At 36.2% G+C, this 19,375-nt stretch overlaps 1 protein-coding gene across 2 annotated transcripts; it reads right to left on the bottom strand.

Annotated features, from left to right (window-relative positions):
- Nucleotides 1-1,421: 1,421 nt before the first annotated feature.
- Nucleotides 1,422-5,856, bottom strand: LOC132114575 (amphoterin-induced protein 1-like). Of its 2 annotated transcripts, XM_059522753.1 has the most exons (3): nucleotides 5,646-5,856; nucleotides 5,063-5,103; nucleotides 1,422-4,336 (listed from the first exon to the last, which is right to left on the bottom strand). In XM_059522753.1, the coding sequence occupies exon 3, from the start codon at nucleotides 4,207-4,209 to the stop codon at nucleotides 2,731-2,733; it is 1,479 nt and encodes a 492-aa protein (XP_059378736.1). In that variant the 5' UTR covers nucleotides 4,210-4,336; nucleotides 5,063-5,103; nucleotides 5,646-5,856; the 3' UTR covers nucleotides 1,422-2,730. The 2 variants fall into 2 exon arrangements, with proteins under 2 accessions (XP_059378736.1, XP_059378737.1); XM_059522754.1 differs by lacking the exon at nucleotides 5,063-5,103.
- Nucleotides 5,857-19,375: the final 13,519 nt, after the last annotated feature.

Genomic DNA, 19,375 nt, shown 5'->3' with positions numbered 1-19,375 from the left:
TTTTTTTTTCTTGTTGAATATTATGTTTTGCCCAGTCTGATTAAAAAAGTAAAATGGGCTGTGAATGGCAATTCACGTTGACTTGAAGTAGAATTTTCTAATTAATGCAACAGAGTTTTGGGCTTAGATACAGTCTGTGACGCTTCTTGAGATTTCATTTACTGACATAAAAAAATTAAAATTAAAAAACTTAATTTATGTGCCTTAATAACAACATACAATAGACAAATAGATGATCAGACTTCAAAATACATGGCAGAGAAAGACCTTTACAGTCATTGTTATTAAAACAGGTTTACCAATATCCTATAGTCACAAGTGGAATCTAGACAACTGTATAGGAACAACAATACACAGAAGAACAAGGAATTAATTCAGTCTCTTTGGAACCTCAAGGGGAAAATAACTACCTAAAATGACACGATCTCATAAACACTAAAACAAACTGTTTGCACATACAAAAGCACTGATGTACTGTTAAATGCTGAGTAATGAACAGTGCTCTTTCACAAGAACTCTGCTCATAGTAAAATAGCCAAGGACACAGTTCAAAAGAACACAAACAACGGGCGAAAAGCTGCTGGATGTGGTTTAGGGAGAGCATTTGCCTTTTCTGTCTCTTTGCGAACCACAGAGATCTCAGGCCTCCTCCCACAGCGCTCGTGATGGTAAGGCCTTTCCCTCCCCTCCACACTAATTTTGGATTGCAGCTGGAGAGACATAAGAGACCGTGACTGCCCATGACTGCAGTCTGCCATAGCTGCTATTATCTGTCATTCCCTCTCCCTGAGATAATACTGTTTGTGAGTTCATCCACCTATCAAACATTTAATAGCTTCACCCACTCCCTCGCTCGCAAAACAGGATGTAATTATGATGCTACTAGGGTAAGAGGCTGGAGGAAACTAAAATTGCTCCCGCTGATCCCAACCAGACCCTGTTATAAATACGTGGTTATGGTTAACATGTGAGATGATTCCGATTTCTTTTCCGGAACAGAAGAATGGAAGTGCCATTCCAAGTGTTTAGTGTTCTAGAGAGGGCTATGTTGCGTTGCACTGGACATTCTAAATCCACGTACGTTTTTTTAACATCATTGATTGGTGTTCTAGAACAGTTCACCAGGACAATGTTGAGATCTGCTTGGAATGGATCTAGTCACATCTTCCTTGAGCACAGCCAACAAGCTTTACGCATTATGATTCATAGCCATCTCTTTAAATTCCTATGGCATAATGCCATTGGCATTGTATATGCAAATATAATATTGGTCTTTGAGAGATCACTGTATGCCTGTAGTAATAATTTAGAATTCCAGAACATGAGGGGAATTCAGCTAATCAACTTTATACTTGATTTTTCATTCATTCAGAAAATGTATTTAAATTATAATGGTTCAAGTTTAAAAAAATAATTGTAAAAATCCCTCAGCCTTTGACTTTTTATCTGATGAAGGTTACCTCCATGCTTCAAGGGCTTAAAAAAATGACATCCATACTGACAACGAATGAGTCAGCACTGACTCCAACCACCACAAGTGCAAATGAACGCAGGGTGAGAAGAGGTCTGAGTATCCGAAACTGTTTTAGCTGTTGAATCCAAGCTCAAATCATCATTGCTTTAGAGATGAGAGTGCAGGCAGATGGGACGTGTCATTCTATTAAAAGATTGTATTAGCATTTTGGTTATATGTCAGTCCCTGGTTGTCATTGGCAGATGAGCTCAAGAGGCTGAAAATGCATGCTTTATACATTGAAAAGCTGCTGTATTTAAATATAGTTTCATATAAATGGAACTGTGTAAGTTCTTAGAGTTTTGTTTTATATTGGTATCCAATTTTTAAACTTATGAAAATAGTGTTCCTGTAGCTCAATTGGTAGCGCATTGCACTATCAAGCGCAAGGTTGGGGGTTCGATTCCCCAGGAACAAATGATAGCTAAAAATTGATAGCCTGAATGCACTGTAAGTCGCTCTGGATAAAAGTTTCTGCTAAATGCATAAAATTTACATTTTAAATGAAATTGGACTTAAAGAGTCTAGATTCAAACAACCATTTGAGTTTTACAAGGATATTATTTTTTTCCATTGCCATATACTGTATAGGTTGAGGAAGTTTCATGTAAGTGACCATTTAATGCTCAGTTTACTGTTTGACTTTCATTCAAAGCAGCTTCTAATGTTCCATAAAAAACAGATACTTGTCCATCATTTTCCTGCGACTACTCTCAAATGCTATTGTGCATTGCTTTCCTCTGCAGTGACCAACTGCATATGGCTTCACATAAAGTGGTAAGGTTGGTCAATTAGCATAAAATGTGGTAAATATGATTAGCTACAAGGGCTTCATTCAGTGCTATATTCTTAACATTAGCAGTCTGCAAAGCTCATGCTTATGATGTGATTATATAGAGGATGCATTAATGTTCTAATCTCTGTCAACCTAGCTTCCTAACTTGATCACTGAGAAATCGCAAAATGCATTTGTTGTTCACCCAGACTACCTCTAGTCATACTTAGTGGGCTTAAACTCACAGGAACACTCCAAGTTTAGATTCCATTAATATGGCAAGACCTTTTCACAGTATATACTTAATTGCTACAGATTAAAATGCTGGAAAGGTTTTGCAGAAACAGGCGAAGACTGAGGATGGCAAACTGTGTATTTTAGTCTCTTTATCCGATAAAGCCACAACAAAGAACTGTCTCTAGCCAAAAATTCACATCTTCTCTCAGGCTACAATGGGAGTATCAGAAAAGACTGAACTAATCGAGTCTGCCACCGATTTCTTCCGTTTTCCTTTTCCGTTCATGGCCTCCTCATCCACTTCTTCCTCTCCATTAGGATTCACCTTTCCGTTCTGTCCCTGTAGGTCCTTAGGGTCTATGAAGGCCACGTGCCTGTTGAGATCTGCTTTGGTTGCCATATCCTCGTGCGTTGGGGTGGCGCTGAGCATGGAGGAGTGGATGCTGTCTTCATGATGGTTCTTTTTGCCCTGGTCAGGACAGCAGAAGCAACGACAGGGCGTCAGGTACAGATAGATAAGAACCAAGACCACGCTGGCCAAGCAGCCCACCAAAGTGGTGTAAGCGGTGTTGAGGGTCTCGCTGTTGCCACTGAGGGTGCAATTGTGGACTTTGACCACCACATAGAGAGTTTCGTTGAGGTATTCACTCACGGCAAAGCAAGTGTACACACCTGAGTCCTCAGGTCGTATCGATTTTATCTCAAGGTTGCCATCTTTCAGAGGCACAATGCTCTGGTTATCGTAAGGAGACACCACAATGTTTCCAGGTAGCACCCAAGTCTTGGTCATGTTCCGATGTCTGGTATCACAGCTGAGGATGAGCGTTTGCTCCAAATAAGCTTCTTGGTCAGTTTCTTTAAACGTGCTGCAGTTCATATGAGTGTTGAGATCGTACAAACGCAGCACCCGTTTATCCGGGCCGGGATGCACGCAGGTGTGGTCGTCCTTGAAGTCCACAGCTGAATTGAGCCGTCGGATATACCAATGAGTCATCAAACTGTACAGCTGGCAGTCACAGATAAGGGTGTTGTTGTGGAGGTACAACCCATTCTTGATCCAGGCCGGCAGTGCCTGGAGGTCTTGAATGGGGAGAACTTTGATCCGATTGGAAGACAAGTCCAACAGGCTCAGCTTATTCAGTCGGTTCTTGTCCTTGAGGAGCTCCAGGGGGAAGCGGGACACCAGGTTCTGGCTCAGGTAGAGCTTCTGCAGGCTGTTGAGGCCTGAAAAGGCTGTGCGGTCGATCTGCGAGATGTGGTTGTTGTAGAGCAGAAGAACCTCTAAATCTACCAGTGGCTCGAAAATAAACTCGTCCAGCTGTCGCAGATTATTCGTTGACAGATCCATGTAGCGCAATTGCTTTACGAAAACAAATGCCTCAGAAGAGATGAACGACAAACCGTTGTGGCTGAGCAAGAGGTTGTGGAGGTTGGGAAGTTTGTGCTTGGTCCATTGTGCGCGAAGTCCAGTTATCTCGTTAAAACTAATGTCAAGCACAGCTGTGTAGTTGGGCAAGTCGGATGGAACCATTGTCAAGTTCATCTTGGAGCAGCTGACGATGTTGCTGGCGCATATGCACATTTTGTGACAATTCAGCAACGATCCTCTGGACCTGGGGATCAGTGCAAAAATAAAGGACAAGCAGACAGCCCACCTAATGCACCACTTTATGGAAAGGTGCATTTCTGACACGCAGTTAAAATGTAGATGTAGTGCAAGTCATAAAATCCTCTTCAGTAATGTGGCTGTGTAAATCCTTTCCACACTGTTTGGAGGAACAGCTTGTGGGACTGATGACATAAATTTAGCGCTACAAGACAAAAAGAAACAAAAGTGATTTATTTTTTATGTACTTTTTTTTTTGGAAACAATCTGTCTCAAATTGCTAACCTGTTTAGACCCACTGTCTGATATTTTTTATTTTTTTTTTGTAATCAAATCACTGAATTTTTTGATTGCTACAGAGTAAACGTTTAATACACAGGAGGTTGTGTACTTGTAGTTGTGGAACTGTGAAGAAAAAAATCTGAGCTGGTTGCAGAATTAGTGCAGGTTTGAGAGGATGATCCATGTAAGTGTACAAACTTGGCTATAAATTAAATTCAGTAGTTCATCTTACACTGATAAAATATAATATTACCTCAACCCTAAAATAATCATCAAAAACATCCCACTTTTTGACTCTATTGCCAGTTTATGGTTGGTAAAAACTGTTTTAGAACATGTTAGCTGGTAAAAGAAGGCAGAGCGTCTTTGACCAACAACAAACCAGCTACCATCTGGTCAAAAGGTTGTCAAAATAGTCTCTGCTACATGGTAGCTGGTAAAGGAGCTTACGCTAAATAATGACCATAAACTACAAACCATCGTGGATTTCCAACAAGGTTTTTAAGTAGAAATAAAGCACGGTCATGTCTTGTGTTCCTTGTTTGGGTCTGGACGGGTTAAAGTAACATGAATGAATGTGAAAACAGTATTGTCAGGACAAGCGCGCCCTCAACGCGCACAATCTTAGGTTTACAAAACAAGCTCTGACCTGTTCATTCAGATAGGAGAGCGTGGTCCACATGGCGGTACCTAAATGAACAACAACAATATCTTATTCATTATTATATAAATAATATTATTTATTTATTTATTTATGTTATCATGCCAATGAAAAAGGCTAATTTGTGCACCGCGCAAAACTCATTGTAAGTGTTAAGATCTCTGTGTTATGGCCTCTACAGAGTCAACGTGGTGTAGCATTGCACCATTTGCCGTATGCATGCAGTAATCCATGATTTTAATTGGATAAAATTTACACAGTCCCAAAATCCGCATAAATATATTTACCTTCAATACTGTCGTGCCTAAAATGTAATTTCCAAGTAAAACATTGTCTCTTTTCATCAATTTCACATCACAGCATTGTGACACGTTTTTCCCATTTAAAGAAAAGAAAAACGGGAACGACGAGGAAGAGGTGTAGACGTGCAGTCTTCAGAGAGACTGAAAATAAAACGTTTCCAGCACGAGCGCAGAGCGACAAATGATGGCAGACACACTGATAGAGTTAGACACATGCAATAATAAAATTACGTTAAGAAATAGACTCAACGACATATCTCAGTACTAACCTTGAGATGTATCGCCATATAGACACATTAATCCCTTTAGAAAATCCATTTCCTTAACAGCGCCAGAGCTTTTCTATGATGCAGTGTGACTGAACGTATGTAAATAAGCCAGCCGCAGCGCGCACACCTCAGATCAGCAGCAGCAGCAGCAAGCAGCGTCTCTTCATGGGCGCATGAGCAGACCTGTACACACACACACACACACACACAACGGTTCCTACTGGAGCACTTGAGTCTGTGTCCGCATAGGCAAAACATCCGTGAAGAAGATTTTAAAAAAAAAGATTTTTCAGCCGTACTGGAAGCCTACTCTCGTTTTGATTTACATTCTATTTAATTTGAATCTATCTATCTATCTATCTATCTATCTATCTATCTATCTATCTATCTATCTATCTATCTATCTATCTATCTATCTATCTATCTATCTATCTATCTATCTATCTATCTATCTATCTATCTATCTATCTATCTATCTATCTATCTATCCATCCATCCATCCATCCATCCATCCATCCATCTATCTATTTTAGCTTATACTGGTGGTGTATTTTAGAACATGATAGCTGGAAACAGGCTAGCTTATAACCACTAAGCCACCTATCATGTTCCAAAACACAGAGTAAATATCTTAATTTTCTGACAAGCATGAAGCAATTGCAGGGGAAGGGGGGTGATAATCAAATACATATTTCCTTTATGGTTTTATGTTTCATTTTATGTAACAGTTCTTTAAATAAACTGTTTTATCATTTGAATCCATATGTTATGGTTACAATAAGGTTCCATTAGTTAACAAATTGACTAACATTAACGGTAAGACTTTGGATCAGGGAACATATTTTTTAACTATATAACTTTATTATATATATAACTTTATAACTATAGAGCTTAACTATATTTTAAGTTAGTAGGTAGTTGTTAAATTTAGGTATGGGGTAGGATTAAGGGATCTAATATACTGTCATGCAGAATTACTGTAATATAGCATTAATATGTGCTTTGTACTAATAAACAGCTAACAGACTAATAAACAGCCAATATGCTAATAATGTGCATGCTAATAATATGCTAATAATCAACTAGTGAGAAGTGGTCCTTAAAAAAAAAACTTAACATATTAACCAACAATGAGCAATACATTGCAACTGATCATTGTTAGTCCGTGTTAGCTTAAGTTCATTAAATAATATTAACAGATACAACTTTTGATTTTAACCTATTACTGTAAGTCCCTGCGGCCTCATATGAGGACATTATATTTTTGTGAATATTTTTGAGACTGTACATGTTACAGGATGTCCTGTACAGAGCACATTCAGGGCTTTCAGAGATACCAAATGACTGGAGGTTTCACCATGACCACTCACTCTCCTTGGTCTTCAAAAATGTCTGAAATTCATTTAGTGGCACTCTTATGGAAATATGATAGTATTTTGTAGTTATCATTTAAATCTGTCTACTTTTTAAATTTAAATTAAATTTTGTCATAAATCAACATCTCAGGAAAATGTTATGGGGTTTCAAATCAAAATATGACTTTCTGTTACGAAACAGGACATTGATTTCATACATGTCCTCATATGAGGCTCTAATATTGTATATTGCTCTATGGGTAATTTTTCATAAATAACTCTTTACAATTGCACTTTATAACAAGGTTCCATTCATTAACATTAGTTAAAGGAACACTCCACTTTTTTTGAAAATCGGCTCATTTTCCAACTCCCCTAGAGTTAAACAGTTGAGTTTTACTGTTTTCGAGTCCATTCAGCCAATCTCTGGGTCTGGCAGTAGCACTTTTAGCTTAGCATAGATAATTGAATCTGATTAGATTGTTAGCATCTCGCTCAGAAATGACCAAAAAGTGTAGATATTTTTTCTATTTAAATCTTGACTCTTCTGTAGTTACATTGTGTAAGACACAGACGTAAAATGAAAAGTTGTGATTTTCTAGGCCGATATGGCTAGGAACTATACTCTCATTCTAGTGTAATAATCAAGAAACTTTGCTGTAGTACCATGGGCGCAGCAGGCACAGTGATATTATGCAGCGCCTGAAAATAGTCAACTTCCAATAAGTCTATTTTGCACCCATGGTAAGACAGCAAAGTACCTTGATCGGCTGAATGGATTCAAAACGGGAAAACTCAACTGTTTAACTCTAGGGGAGTTGGGAAATGAGCCTATTTTTATTTTTATTTTTAAAGTGGAGAGTTCCTTTAACTAATGTTAATGAATGGAATCTTGTTATAATAAAGTGCAATTGTAAAGAGTTATTTATGAAAACTTACCCAGAGAGCAATATACAATATTAGAGCCTTTAAACAGTAAATACATAATATGTAAGTAAAAGACACTTGTAACAAACATCAAGTAATAATTTCTAATGCAAGAGAGAAAGCGTAATTGAGAGTAGGCTACAGGCTGACACTGATGCTTCTGCAGGTTTGTAATTGCAACCTTGAATACGTAATTGCATTAGTCTGGTCTTTAATTACTTTCTTTATCCTTTTGTCTCTTAAAATGTCCCATGAAACATCTTCCCATGAATAAAAGTCTCTGAATGCATCAACATGCTGCCTAAAAATGCCAATAAATAATTCCACAACTAGTGACTAATTTGCTAGACGCATTTTAGCTCTGACTGATATCTGATATTTTAGCTCTACGGATACTGAGCTTGTCTTCACTGCTGACATGTTCTGTTTTAGTTGGTCTAAATTAATAGCATGACTCGGGTTGATTTGGAAGGTAATTTTGTCCATTTGGAGGAGAGTGTATTGGCTAAATTCATGTTCAATAGCCATTGACATTGAAGACCTGCAAAATGGCATTAGGCTCTCCTTCTGTCATTCTTTTCTCTCTCTCAGATTAGCTCTCCCGCGGGAGCTTTTTAACTGTTTCATAAATCTCAGAGCCACTGAACAAAGGTGATCACAGTAGGTGGGCTGGAGATGTTGCAAAACTAAAGGATGAATCCAAAGTCCTTTACATTGAAGGTAAAGCGGGGGTTTAAAATAAACCAGAATTGCACGCATATTTAAATGTAAGATTTTTGTATGTATAAGTGTAATGTAATGTAAAGGTTTTTTTTATTATTATATGTATAATTCAGGGAAGTATTTGAATGTCTAAGGAAATATTGTGGTAGTTTTATTCTATGAGTAGTAGGCTAGTTTTATTATAAGAAAAATAGTTCTTTAAAGAACTGTTCAAAGGTTCTTTAGGAAACGAAAAATGGTTCTTCCACTGCATTGCTACAAAACCTTTCTTTCTGAAAATGTCTCTGTGTTTTTTCATGTTCATTCATGTTGTTTTGGACCTTGTTGACTTTTATTATGGAGCTTTGGCGGGAAGGGGTTGTAGACATTTTGAACAATCAGAATTATATAAAACATCTTATTTTGTATTCCACAGTCATACAAGTTTGGCATGACATGAGATTGCATAAGTAATGACTGAATTTTACATTTTTTGTAAAAACTTAAATAAAATGAAGATATATGGAAAAAAAAATATCATGCAATTTTAACATGTTTACTATATGTACCCAAGACCATAATGATAAAAAACAACAACAAAACAAACAAACAAACAAACAAACAAACAAACAAACAAAAAATAGACAAAAATACATTTTGTCTAGCTGTTACTTGGGTCATAAAGACCAGGGTTGAGTTAAAGGGAAAACTAACAGCAGAATATGAATATGTCAAACACAAACTATACATGGACATGGACAGATAGGAGTCACTTATGCAATTAAACCTGCTAGAAATTTATAGGTGATACTGAACAGATCCACAAGGATCCAATCACAGTCATCCTCAGGCTCCAGATTGGGCCTGAGACTGAACATCCATTAGCTTCTTTATTAGCCCAGATGAACTGCAAAATTCTGTGTGTTTTATCTGTTCTGTGTGCATAATTAACCATAGTAAAATATCTGGCAGACACCAGCTGCAGTCCAGTGTGTTTGTGCTCAGAATCATTAATGTTCTATTGGACTCCTGCTCCTGCTGTGGAGCGAACAGTGTTGCCTGGCAACTGTTGTGGTTTTACATGAGTCGTGGCAGTTGGGTTGCGCACCCTCTGATTGTTATTGGGATGTCTGCTTAGCCGGGGTTTACCAGGGAGAAGGACAAACGATATAGTGAGAACGAGGCAGAAAGCAATACAAAAAAAAATAAAAATAAATATATATATATATGAGAAAGAAAACTGCTGTTGATATGGCAAGTCACAATATAGGATGCTCACTACTTGATTATAAAGAGAGGGATATTGTCTTTCCTTTTCTGTTCATGCTTCACAACAATTACTCATCCCTCCAACGCTATGCAATGCTAAATAGATAAATGGATTCCCCCGTGGCTGATACATGCAGATGGTAAACACATTCTCTGGTCTCATGCAGGTGCGTTTGATATCAGTTGTGGTATAAACACAGCAGAACTTGAGTTTGAAAGGATCAGTAAAACTGAAAAACATGCTAGAACCTTGGCAGGGTAAAAGAGAAGAAAAAAGAAGTCTCTTATACTCACCAAAGCTGCATGTTTCTGATTAAAAATACAGTTTAAAAAATATTGTTAAATATTATTACAATTTAAAATGACAGTTATTAAAATATATTTTAAATGCTATTTATTCCTGTGATTGCGAAGCTGAATTTTTTAGCAGCCACATGATCCTTCAGAAATCATTCTAATATGCCAAACAATGAGAAATGTTCCTATTTGCCGATAGGAACATTTCTGATTGTTATCAATGTTGAAAACAGTTGTGCTGCTTAATATTTTTGTGGACACCATTAAACAGTTTTCTCAGTAATCTTTGACGAATAACAAGTTCAAAAGTACTTTATTGTTAAGTAATTGAAACAGAAGTCTTTTGTAACATTATATATGTCATTACTATCAATTATGATTGTTGCAATGTCTCGGCTGAATAAAAAAAAAATCTTTCCTTTTAAACGCATTCTAGACACATTCTCTGAAAATAAGGTCTTATTTTCTTAAACAATTTTCCTTAAGTTTACTTCCTCAAGTCTTATCTTGTTTTCAGGATGTTCTATTAATCATTGGCATAATATTTTTTGTGAAATAAGCTTGTTGATTTTCAGCAAGTGAAGGCACAGGAACAACAGTCAATGTAAAGTGAATAATACATTACTCTTAAAATGCTAGTTATTTATAACATAATTAGACTAACAAGTGTAACAATAGAGGAGCGGGTGGTTTATTCATGGAGGCAGTTCCCCTTCTGCAGTATTTGATTTCAGCTTCCAGGGGGAGAGTTCAGTCAATAAGCAGCTAAATGATCCAGAATTATCTGTTACTTCAGTGTATATCTGCAGGGATTTGGTCTTTCTTTAGTGCATTGATGGATTCAGAGCCTTTCATGCTATTGGCTTTGTCAACTCCTCTAAGAGGTCTTCACTTAGATGAGGTCTTCGCTTCATGATGGTTCAAAGTGCAGTTAAAAACCCAAGGAGTGGCTAATGCTTGTGCATTCAAATATTCTAGCACATCTTCCTCAGTATTCTCTTCTTATTGATGGCAAACTTGAATTACAATGATCATAAAGGCTTTTTTGAGTTTGTGTTAAATAATCAATCCCAGGATGAATTTGTCAAACAGAAATACATATGCAGCTACAACTTTTGCAATACATCATAATATTCCAAGGGTTAATGCAAAAGGGTACACCAATGATAATTCAGATTTTGTTCTTGTTTTCTGTATGAACAGCACTATGAGGGCTCATTAGTCAGCAAAGACAGGAAGGTGCTCGCATCCTCAGCTAATAACTAAGATTTGTTTAAACAGCTGGAGAGAATTTGCACTTGCTTTTTGGACCTAGCTCTTATCACTGGTAAGAGACTGTCCCTCTGTCTGAGTAGGCTGCTTCAAAGACAGACTGCCAAAAGATTTTTACTGAGAGAGACACACTGCTAGACTAAGTTCACTCTCCCACTCATCTCTTGTTCAGTCAGTATAGTTGTGCTGCAAGCATATGTGAAAATAAACATTTCCCTTAATGAGTCTCAGGCTAATGTTCTCTAGGTCAGCAGGGAGAGCATATGTCTAAGCCAAAGATGTTGTTTTAAGCCTTTTATGATCAACTATAGCACTGTTGGCAGACAGTGTAGCATTAGAATGCTAGTAGTGTTGGAGCTATTGCATTGTGGGCAGAGCTCAAACAGCACTTTGGGCCATCTAAGATCAAGTCCTAATCCAAATAGGATGTTTCCATTGGCTTTTGGGTTATTGCAGAAAATAAGTTCTGCGAACAGCAAAATTTATGATTCTTATAGGTTTTGTTAATTATGATAATCTCCGCAAAGGAACTTTTATTAATTCTGAAGCCTAAATACAATCGTCAGAAGTAAAATACTAATCCTAGGCTATAAACAAACTACACGGTTGTGTGACATCAACATCACAATCACTAAACCTCAACAACTCTTTCAGTCTTTCTTTAAAAACATTTTCCCTGAAAATTGGAGATAGAATAGCTTACAAGAGAGTGATTATAAACACGAAAGGGCTTTGAAAGCGGACCAGAGTAGGTAAAGAGTATGAATTTTTCTCCCCTTGTTTAATTGTAGCTGGGCTTAACATTTGCAGTCTGCAAAAGCCGTTGTCTTGGAGGATTTAAGAGTTACAAATACTGTGATTATGAAAGTAGAATTACATTTTGGCCTGGGAACGTGAGATTTTACAGGAAAGGAAATACATTTGCTCATGGGAGAATATTTGCAAGCCGTTTCAGGCCACAAAACCATTTCTCTCCAGTAGAGCAGCATCCAATCAGGCTAATGTAATAACCCAGCCATTTATTCTCAGATGCCATCAGCAGCTTTCATATGTCTTTACATGGTATAGAATTCACAGAAAAGAATTTAAATATTAATAAATAATTACATTTACAAAGATTTGCGATGTTTTTTTTTTAATTACTATTAATAATTTGTTATAACAATAGTCCATATAAATAGGAAAACAGGAAAAATGGTCACAAAACATGCGAAAGTTCTTTTTTAATATGCATATATAAACACCTGGTTTTAAGTGACCCCTCTGTGAGGGATTTAACAGAGATACAAAAAGATAACAGTGTGTCCTGGTGGTTTAATTCATTGCAGGATCAAATGTCCCATTTCAGGCCTGCTTTTTTCTTGGACTGTTGTCTTTATTTATTTATCACTAGGCTTGAATAATGAAAAATAGGCAGGACGTCACTGCGGCAAATGCGCTCAGGGAACATGAAAAAGCAGGGAGTGTCTCAAAGTGCAGGACATCCCATCCTTCCCTCTGCACATGAGGTTTATAGTGACTGCAGAGGCAACAGAATCATTCAAGAATCAGGTCTTGGTGTCACTTGATTCGGTGCATGTATGTATTTGTGTACAGATGTTTTCCCTGAAAGATCCTGCTTCTTGTGGCCATGTTATAAATAAAACATAAAAGTGATTTTACCCCACAGCATCCATAGTATGAATTTTGCTTTTGATATTGAACAGACTGTACAAGTCAATCACATGCAGCAGGCAATGTAAGGAAAACTGAACAGAATTATAGGATTTAGGTGGTTCATCTAGAATTTATTCAATCATTTTTACCTTCCTAATAACTCTCATATAGCTTTCTACATTTTAATTTCCATTCTGATCTTTCTCTTGTTGACAATAGCAGCTGGTCGTCTGCCAAAAGTTAACAGGGCATCAGCTTTCCCTTAAGAACCGGCCCAAATTATTTTCTTTTGCTATGATCCGTGACTGTAGACTCCACACCCTCACAGTTCGATTATACAGTGTCCACTAATGCTGATGAGAAAGAGTAGAATTGTGTTACTCTCAATAAGAGACTGTATACTATGTGTGTGTCTGCATATATGACAAAGAACAAGCCCATACATGGTACAAGCCGCTTTAGTGTATTTCCCAGCATGCATCACTCTTATGCGTAACAGTCAACTGGCTGCAAGTGTGCGATGACTTATGATCACAGCCAACATGTAATTGATTATTACACAATCAATCGCCAAGTATTCTGACTGATGGCTCAGATTCCTGTGGATTTACAAGATAATTATCCCACTAATTGCAGGATTAATGGAGCCCATTGTTTAGATGCAGAACTTATGTGTCATTAACAAACATGTGGCACTGTTGAGAAAAACCTGACAATGAAATTTGACATCAATAGACTTAAGATGCTGTATTTCATTTGACACAAATTAAAACTTTCAGGGATAGACATACAGTGTGTCAAAACGTCTCATATCTAACAATCCAAGTCTTATTATGTACAAACTATTGATGTTTCAACTGTTTAAGAAGTGATACATTTAATGATACATTAACATTGATTATAAAGTGAAGCTGACCTGCAAGGTCTCCTCTGGGCTCTCTTAAAGGAAAAATGGTTGATTGTAGCTCTAAAATTGATCTTAAATCAGAGAGATCTTAACTCAAGTGTCCCTTCAGAGAGAGCTCCGTGTGATGGGCACAATGTGTCCCTGAAGGCCCTGGCAACTATGAGCTTATGTAATCAGAACACAGTCTGTGGTGTAATGTTTCTATTCAGTCACAATACCTTCACATAATCATTCAGCATTTTAGTTGCAGATTTGGGAAGTGGTCTGGTTTTTGTTTACTCAAAATTAGGGATTGACTCATTCACGAGTCAATCGTTCATTCGTTATCTGGCTCGGCTCGGTGTTCATCTTAAATTCTCTCTTCACAGCAGTTCAGTCAGTGTACTGTTTGAGTGAATGATTGGTTTATTTTAACTAAGAGGAGTGTCAGCCACATTAAAAAAGTTAACAGCTTAAGTCATTTGTGGATTAATGCGTATTGGAGACGCAGTTCGATTTTGTGAACTGGTTCAAAAAGATCCAGTTAAATCGAGTGATTCGCTCGCGAACCGGATTTCACTAAACTGCTTTGTTTTGAAATCTCACAACAGACACAGAAGAGAAGACAATGCTAAATTAAGTCAAAGTTTTTGCTATTTTTGGACCAAAATGTATTTTTGATGCTTCAACAAATTCTAACTGACCCTCTGATGTCACATGGACTACTTTGATGTTTTTCTTACCTTTCTGGACATGGACAGTATACCGTACACACAGCTTCAATGGAGGGACTGAGAGCTCTCGGACTAAATCTAAAATATCTTAAACTGTGTTCCGAAGATGAACAGAGGTCTTACGGGTTTGGAACAACATGAGGGTGAGTTATTAATGACATAATTTTGATCATTGGGTGAACTAACCCTTTAAGAACCGGGAGATCTTGGTGAGCGTGCACGGGACTGATGCTGCTTAGAGTAAGTTACTAATGTTGAAATGTAGGATTAATTATTGTAACTGAAAATCATATTTAGGTCAAAACTGTCAGTTGTTTGTGAGCTAAATATGCTGTAAAGGGAGATCTATTTAAGTCCACTGAAATGCTTGAATGCAGATTACATCAGTGTCTTCATGTTTTAGATCAAAATAATGAAACATTAAAATAAAACTTAAACATTAAATAAAATAACTCATGCACGTTCAATTTCCCCGCTGCCATAATGTTAACAGTTTTATTAAAATACTACACATTAAGCCTGCGTTGTCTGTTTTTATATTGCTTATCAACAGTATAATTTTTATTTTGTTTGGATTAACTAGCCAAATAGACAGATATAAAAGTTTTTTCATAACCATACTGAAAATAAGTAAACACTGTTAAATGTCTAGCTAACAAGCTTACTGGTGCTACTGTTATACTATATATACTGTTATAATATATATATATATATATATATATATATATATTACAAAATGAGATTTAAAACAAATTATAAATTAAATGTGTCATTTTATTATTGCTTGGACAAAATGCTGCACATTTCTTTGTAAAATTGAAATATATCACTATAATAATATACTGATGTAGCACTTGCATTTTATTGCTCTTTTGTTGGATTTGATTGCTTCTGTTGTCCTCATTTGTAAGTCGCTTTATATAAAAGCGTCTGCTAAATGACAAAATATAAAAATAATGTAAATGTAAATAAAATTAAATTGAAATTTTAAAACAAGTTTTAAATAAGTAACACAAATAAAATACACTGTAAACCCGGATAAGTAGAATCTACTTAAAAAACTGAGGTAACTCGTTGCCTTAAAATTTTTAAGTAATGAAGCATTGAATAAGTGAAGTGGACTACGTTCAATGTACTTAAGCCCATAATGGAATGGAATAGAACATTTAAGTTGAATGTACTTATAACTGAGTTACAGTGACTGAAGATACTTAGTTTAAACAATCATTCCCCACCCATTTATTTAACTCAGCTTGTTAAGTAAGCATTACTCCATTACCAATTCAGCCAAATTGTATATTGTAACTGACCCAACTTAACTTTTACTTCCTGAAACTCAAAATATCTTTCAATCAATAGAGCCATGTAAAATAAATACATACACCTGCAACATTACACTGATCCAATTTTATTTATATTGAACATGTCTTTTTTTTTTAGCAACAAAAGAAACAGCCATGGCCTAATAGGTTTCTACTGTGTAGTTTCCTCAGTGATGGCACACTACAAATTTGAAATCGGGAAATTTAATACCAATAGTTAAATTTAACACTTTGTCAGTGTATATATGGATACCACCACACGAGTGTTAAATCAACACTTTCAAAAGTGTTGACACTTGCAACACCAATACGGTGTCAAAATGTAACACTATTGGAGTTAAATAATAACACTGTAATAAGTGTTTTAAACACAACAACAACAACAAAAAAACATTGTGTATATATATGTATATATATATATATATATAGAGAGAGAGAGAGAGAGAGAGAGAGAGAGAGAGATGCATTAATTCACAAAACAATGCATGTTTACACTTTTTTTTTTTTTAACTGAAACATTGTAATTCTTTTTCCCTGCACCAAAATGTCTTCACATTCAATATTTTCAGTACATATAAAGAACAGACTTTACAACAATTAAAACAATGTCAAAGCAAACCAGTGCAAAGGCACAAAAAACTTATTTGGTCCATATGTATTCTCAATTAAATCAGGTTTATAGTGCTCGCATTTATCTGCTTAAACCACAGCATCTCAGTCATTACCATTAACTATGAATGCAGGCCCATACTTAGCTGATTTGGGACCCGGTGCGAAGTAGGAAGCGTTCCCTGGGGGTGGGGGGGCTCATTCATTCCGTTTACCCCTCAAGTGTGGAGTCCGGTGTGACCCGCACCAGTTGCACCCCCCTAAGGACGGCCCTGGTTGAATGTATGTTACTGTGATCACTGAACAAAGTCTGTGCCAATGGCGTTTGGACCTCCTTGGAGAAAGTAGTCTCTTTTTTTTTTCAGGAAGACAAGACGTGGTTCTCTGCAGTTTCCATCTAAGCAAGAACTCCACTCCCACTTGCAGCAGGGGGGGCATTTCCATGCTTAGATTTTTTGTGTCACATTTTTATTAATCTTGATTTTTTTTGTGCAATTTAGAGTGAACTGAACTAATAGTGTCTCATGAACACACAGTCATGCACAGAGACCAACAATCAAGTCAGGATGTTTGTTAAATAATAGGCAACATTTCAGTATGTTTCTGATTCTTTCTATGATTCCTGAATTCCATGCTGATCTCACTGCGCTGAGGGCTCTGTCTATCAAAATGAATGCGCATAAATGGGACAGCACATAAATAAATGACAGTACCAAAAAAATCATATCTAATCTGTAGTTGATGCTACCCATGTGTCATATTCCAAGTCTTGTGAGGGCACAAATTCACTTTGAGTGATGAACAATTTAACTCATGCATTAAAGAGGATTTGAGTATATTGAAAAGTTATTTTCAAATATATACAATTTAATATATATGAAAATATATAAAATATGAAACATACACATGCATACATATATATATATGGAAAAAATAACTCAAATCCAGTATATTGACACTCAACATTATGAAAACCTTGATGCTGGATGTGACAAAAATGTTTTGGCCTAAAAAATGTGTGACATCACTTAGAGCACCTTTAACACTTTAACTCTAAAAGTCCCCAACACTAGGATTTCAACACTGGATAATTTGCTGTGATGGAAAAAAAAAAATCTCTTCCTCTTTACCTCTAATCATTACAATATTGTACTGCGCCTCTTCGAGGTTTCATAAATTTTACGTTAACATCAGGGACACAACAATAACATCCGGAAATCACAAACTTAGCCGTGACTCCATGGAAAATAATTCGTGATTTCATATTTTGTTTTTGACCCTATGAGACAGGAAGCGCCAGGCTGCAGCCTGTCTTGTTAGTAACAGGCAAAACTTGATGATAGTGAGTTGTTTGAGCTCAAACACATAATTACAATGAAAGATGTGCCATTAAAAAGTACAGAACAGAATTCATAAGTAATGTAAAGAAATGACACAGTTTAAGTAATACAAACTCAATTTGTTTGAGTAGAAACTACTGATTGGACTTAAAAACACAAGTACAATAAGAAAGGACATGAAAAAGTTCAGCTTACTCAGAATTAACAAGTAATGTCAATAAATTATAAACATTTAAGTAATATGAACTCAATTTTGTTGAGTTGAATTAAATCTGGGTTTACAGTGTAAATCTCTTCATATAAACAAAACAAGGCTTCATCTGTGCTCTTTTCATTTAAAAATAGAGGCAACCACTGCATTTTAATCATGATCCAAACAAAGATGCTGCATACATGCAACACGAGCGGTTTTAAATCAAAATTAGATTGTATAATTTCGAAATTTGAAGCATAAAAAGAATGGTTTGACTTCAGTTTTGTAAAACTACAGTATACATATAAAAATATCTGCATGAAACAGAAACAGCATATGAACTGAATGAGATGCAGATTAACTCTTTGCTAGCATGCTGCATATAAACTCCTACCCCTTGAATCGTGATTTGTTTAGCATCTCAACCGATTCGAATCATCACATATTTGAATCGATTCTCAACCGGTTCGCGGTTAATCGTTACATCCCTAGCTAGTATAACATGTAATTAAGTAGCCTATATAAAATAGCACATAAAAAATCGTGTACTTTTATACTTTCACTCGAGTAAAATTGAAAAAGGAGTACTTTTACTGAATTAATATTTGATTATACGTATCTGTACTTTTACTCAAGCACTAGATTTGTGTACTTCGTCCACCACTGTAGTCATATTTTTGTCAGATAAATTATTTTTGCAAAATAATAAAAATTGACATAGTCAAGATGTATCAAATAGGAAAGTCATTGCACTCCGGTGAACCTGCAGCCTTTAAAAGGAGCACAGCAGCTTAAACAAATTGTACATTTCTCTGTTTGTCTTCACAGAGAATGAGAAGAAAGCATGATTCTTCTTGTCTATCCCACTATGCTATATTACACTGATTTGTTTCAGGGTGTTAAATAAAGCTCTTATTCAGCTGTTGTAATCTTGTGCTCAGCCACACAGCCTTGTGGTGAGATTTAAGGGCTTTAGTGATATCCTTTCCCAACATTAATCTTTGTTATTCTGTGCTAAACAGCCACCTGATACAGTACTAACCATTTAAAATCACAAATGTTTTTGTTTCAATTTAAGTCTTTTGTGTTCAATATGATTTTAAATCATAATTAAATAACCACTTTTATGGGTCTTACACTCCTGCAATGGATTCCTGTATGTGCTAAT

The sequence above is a fragment of the Carassius carassius genome, chromosome 34, assembly GCF_963082965.1.
Source record: "Carassius carassius chromosome 34, fCarCar2.1, whole genome shotgun sequence".
In the NCBI taxonomy this organism is placed as follows: Eukaryota; Metazoa; Chordata; class Actinopteri; order Cypriniformes; family Cyprinidae; genus Carassius; species Carassius carassius.
The sequence above is the reverse complement of the archived record's forward strand: the minus strand, read 5'-3'. Positions and strand labels throughout refer to the sequence as shown.

Bases quoted from the DNA above. Each gene is read 5' to 3' on its own strand.
- LOC132114575 (XM_059522753.1), bottom strand. From the start codon at position 4,209: ATGCACCTTTCCATAAAGTGGTGCATTAGGTGGGCTGTCTGCTTGTCC.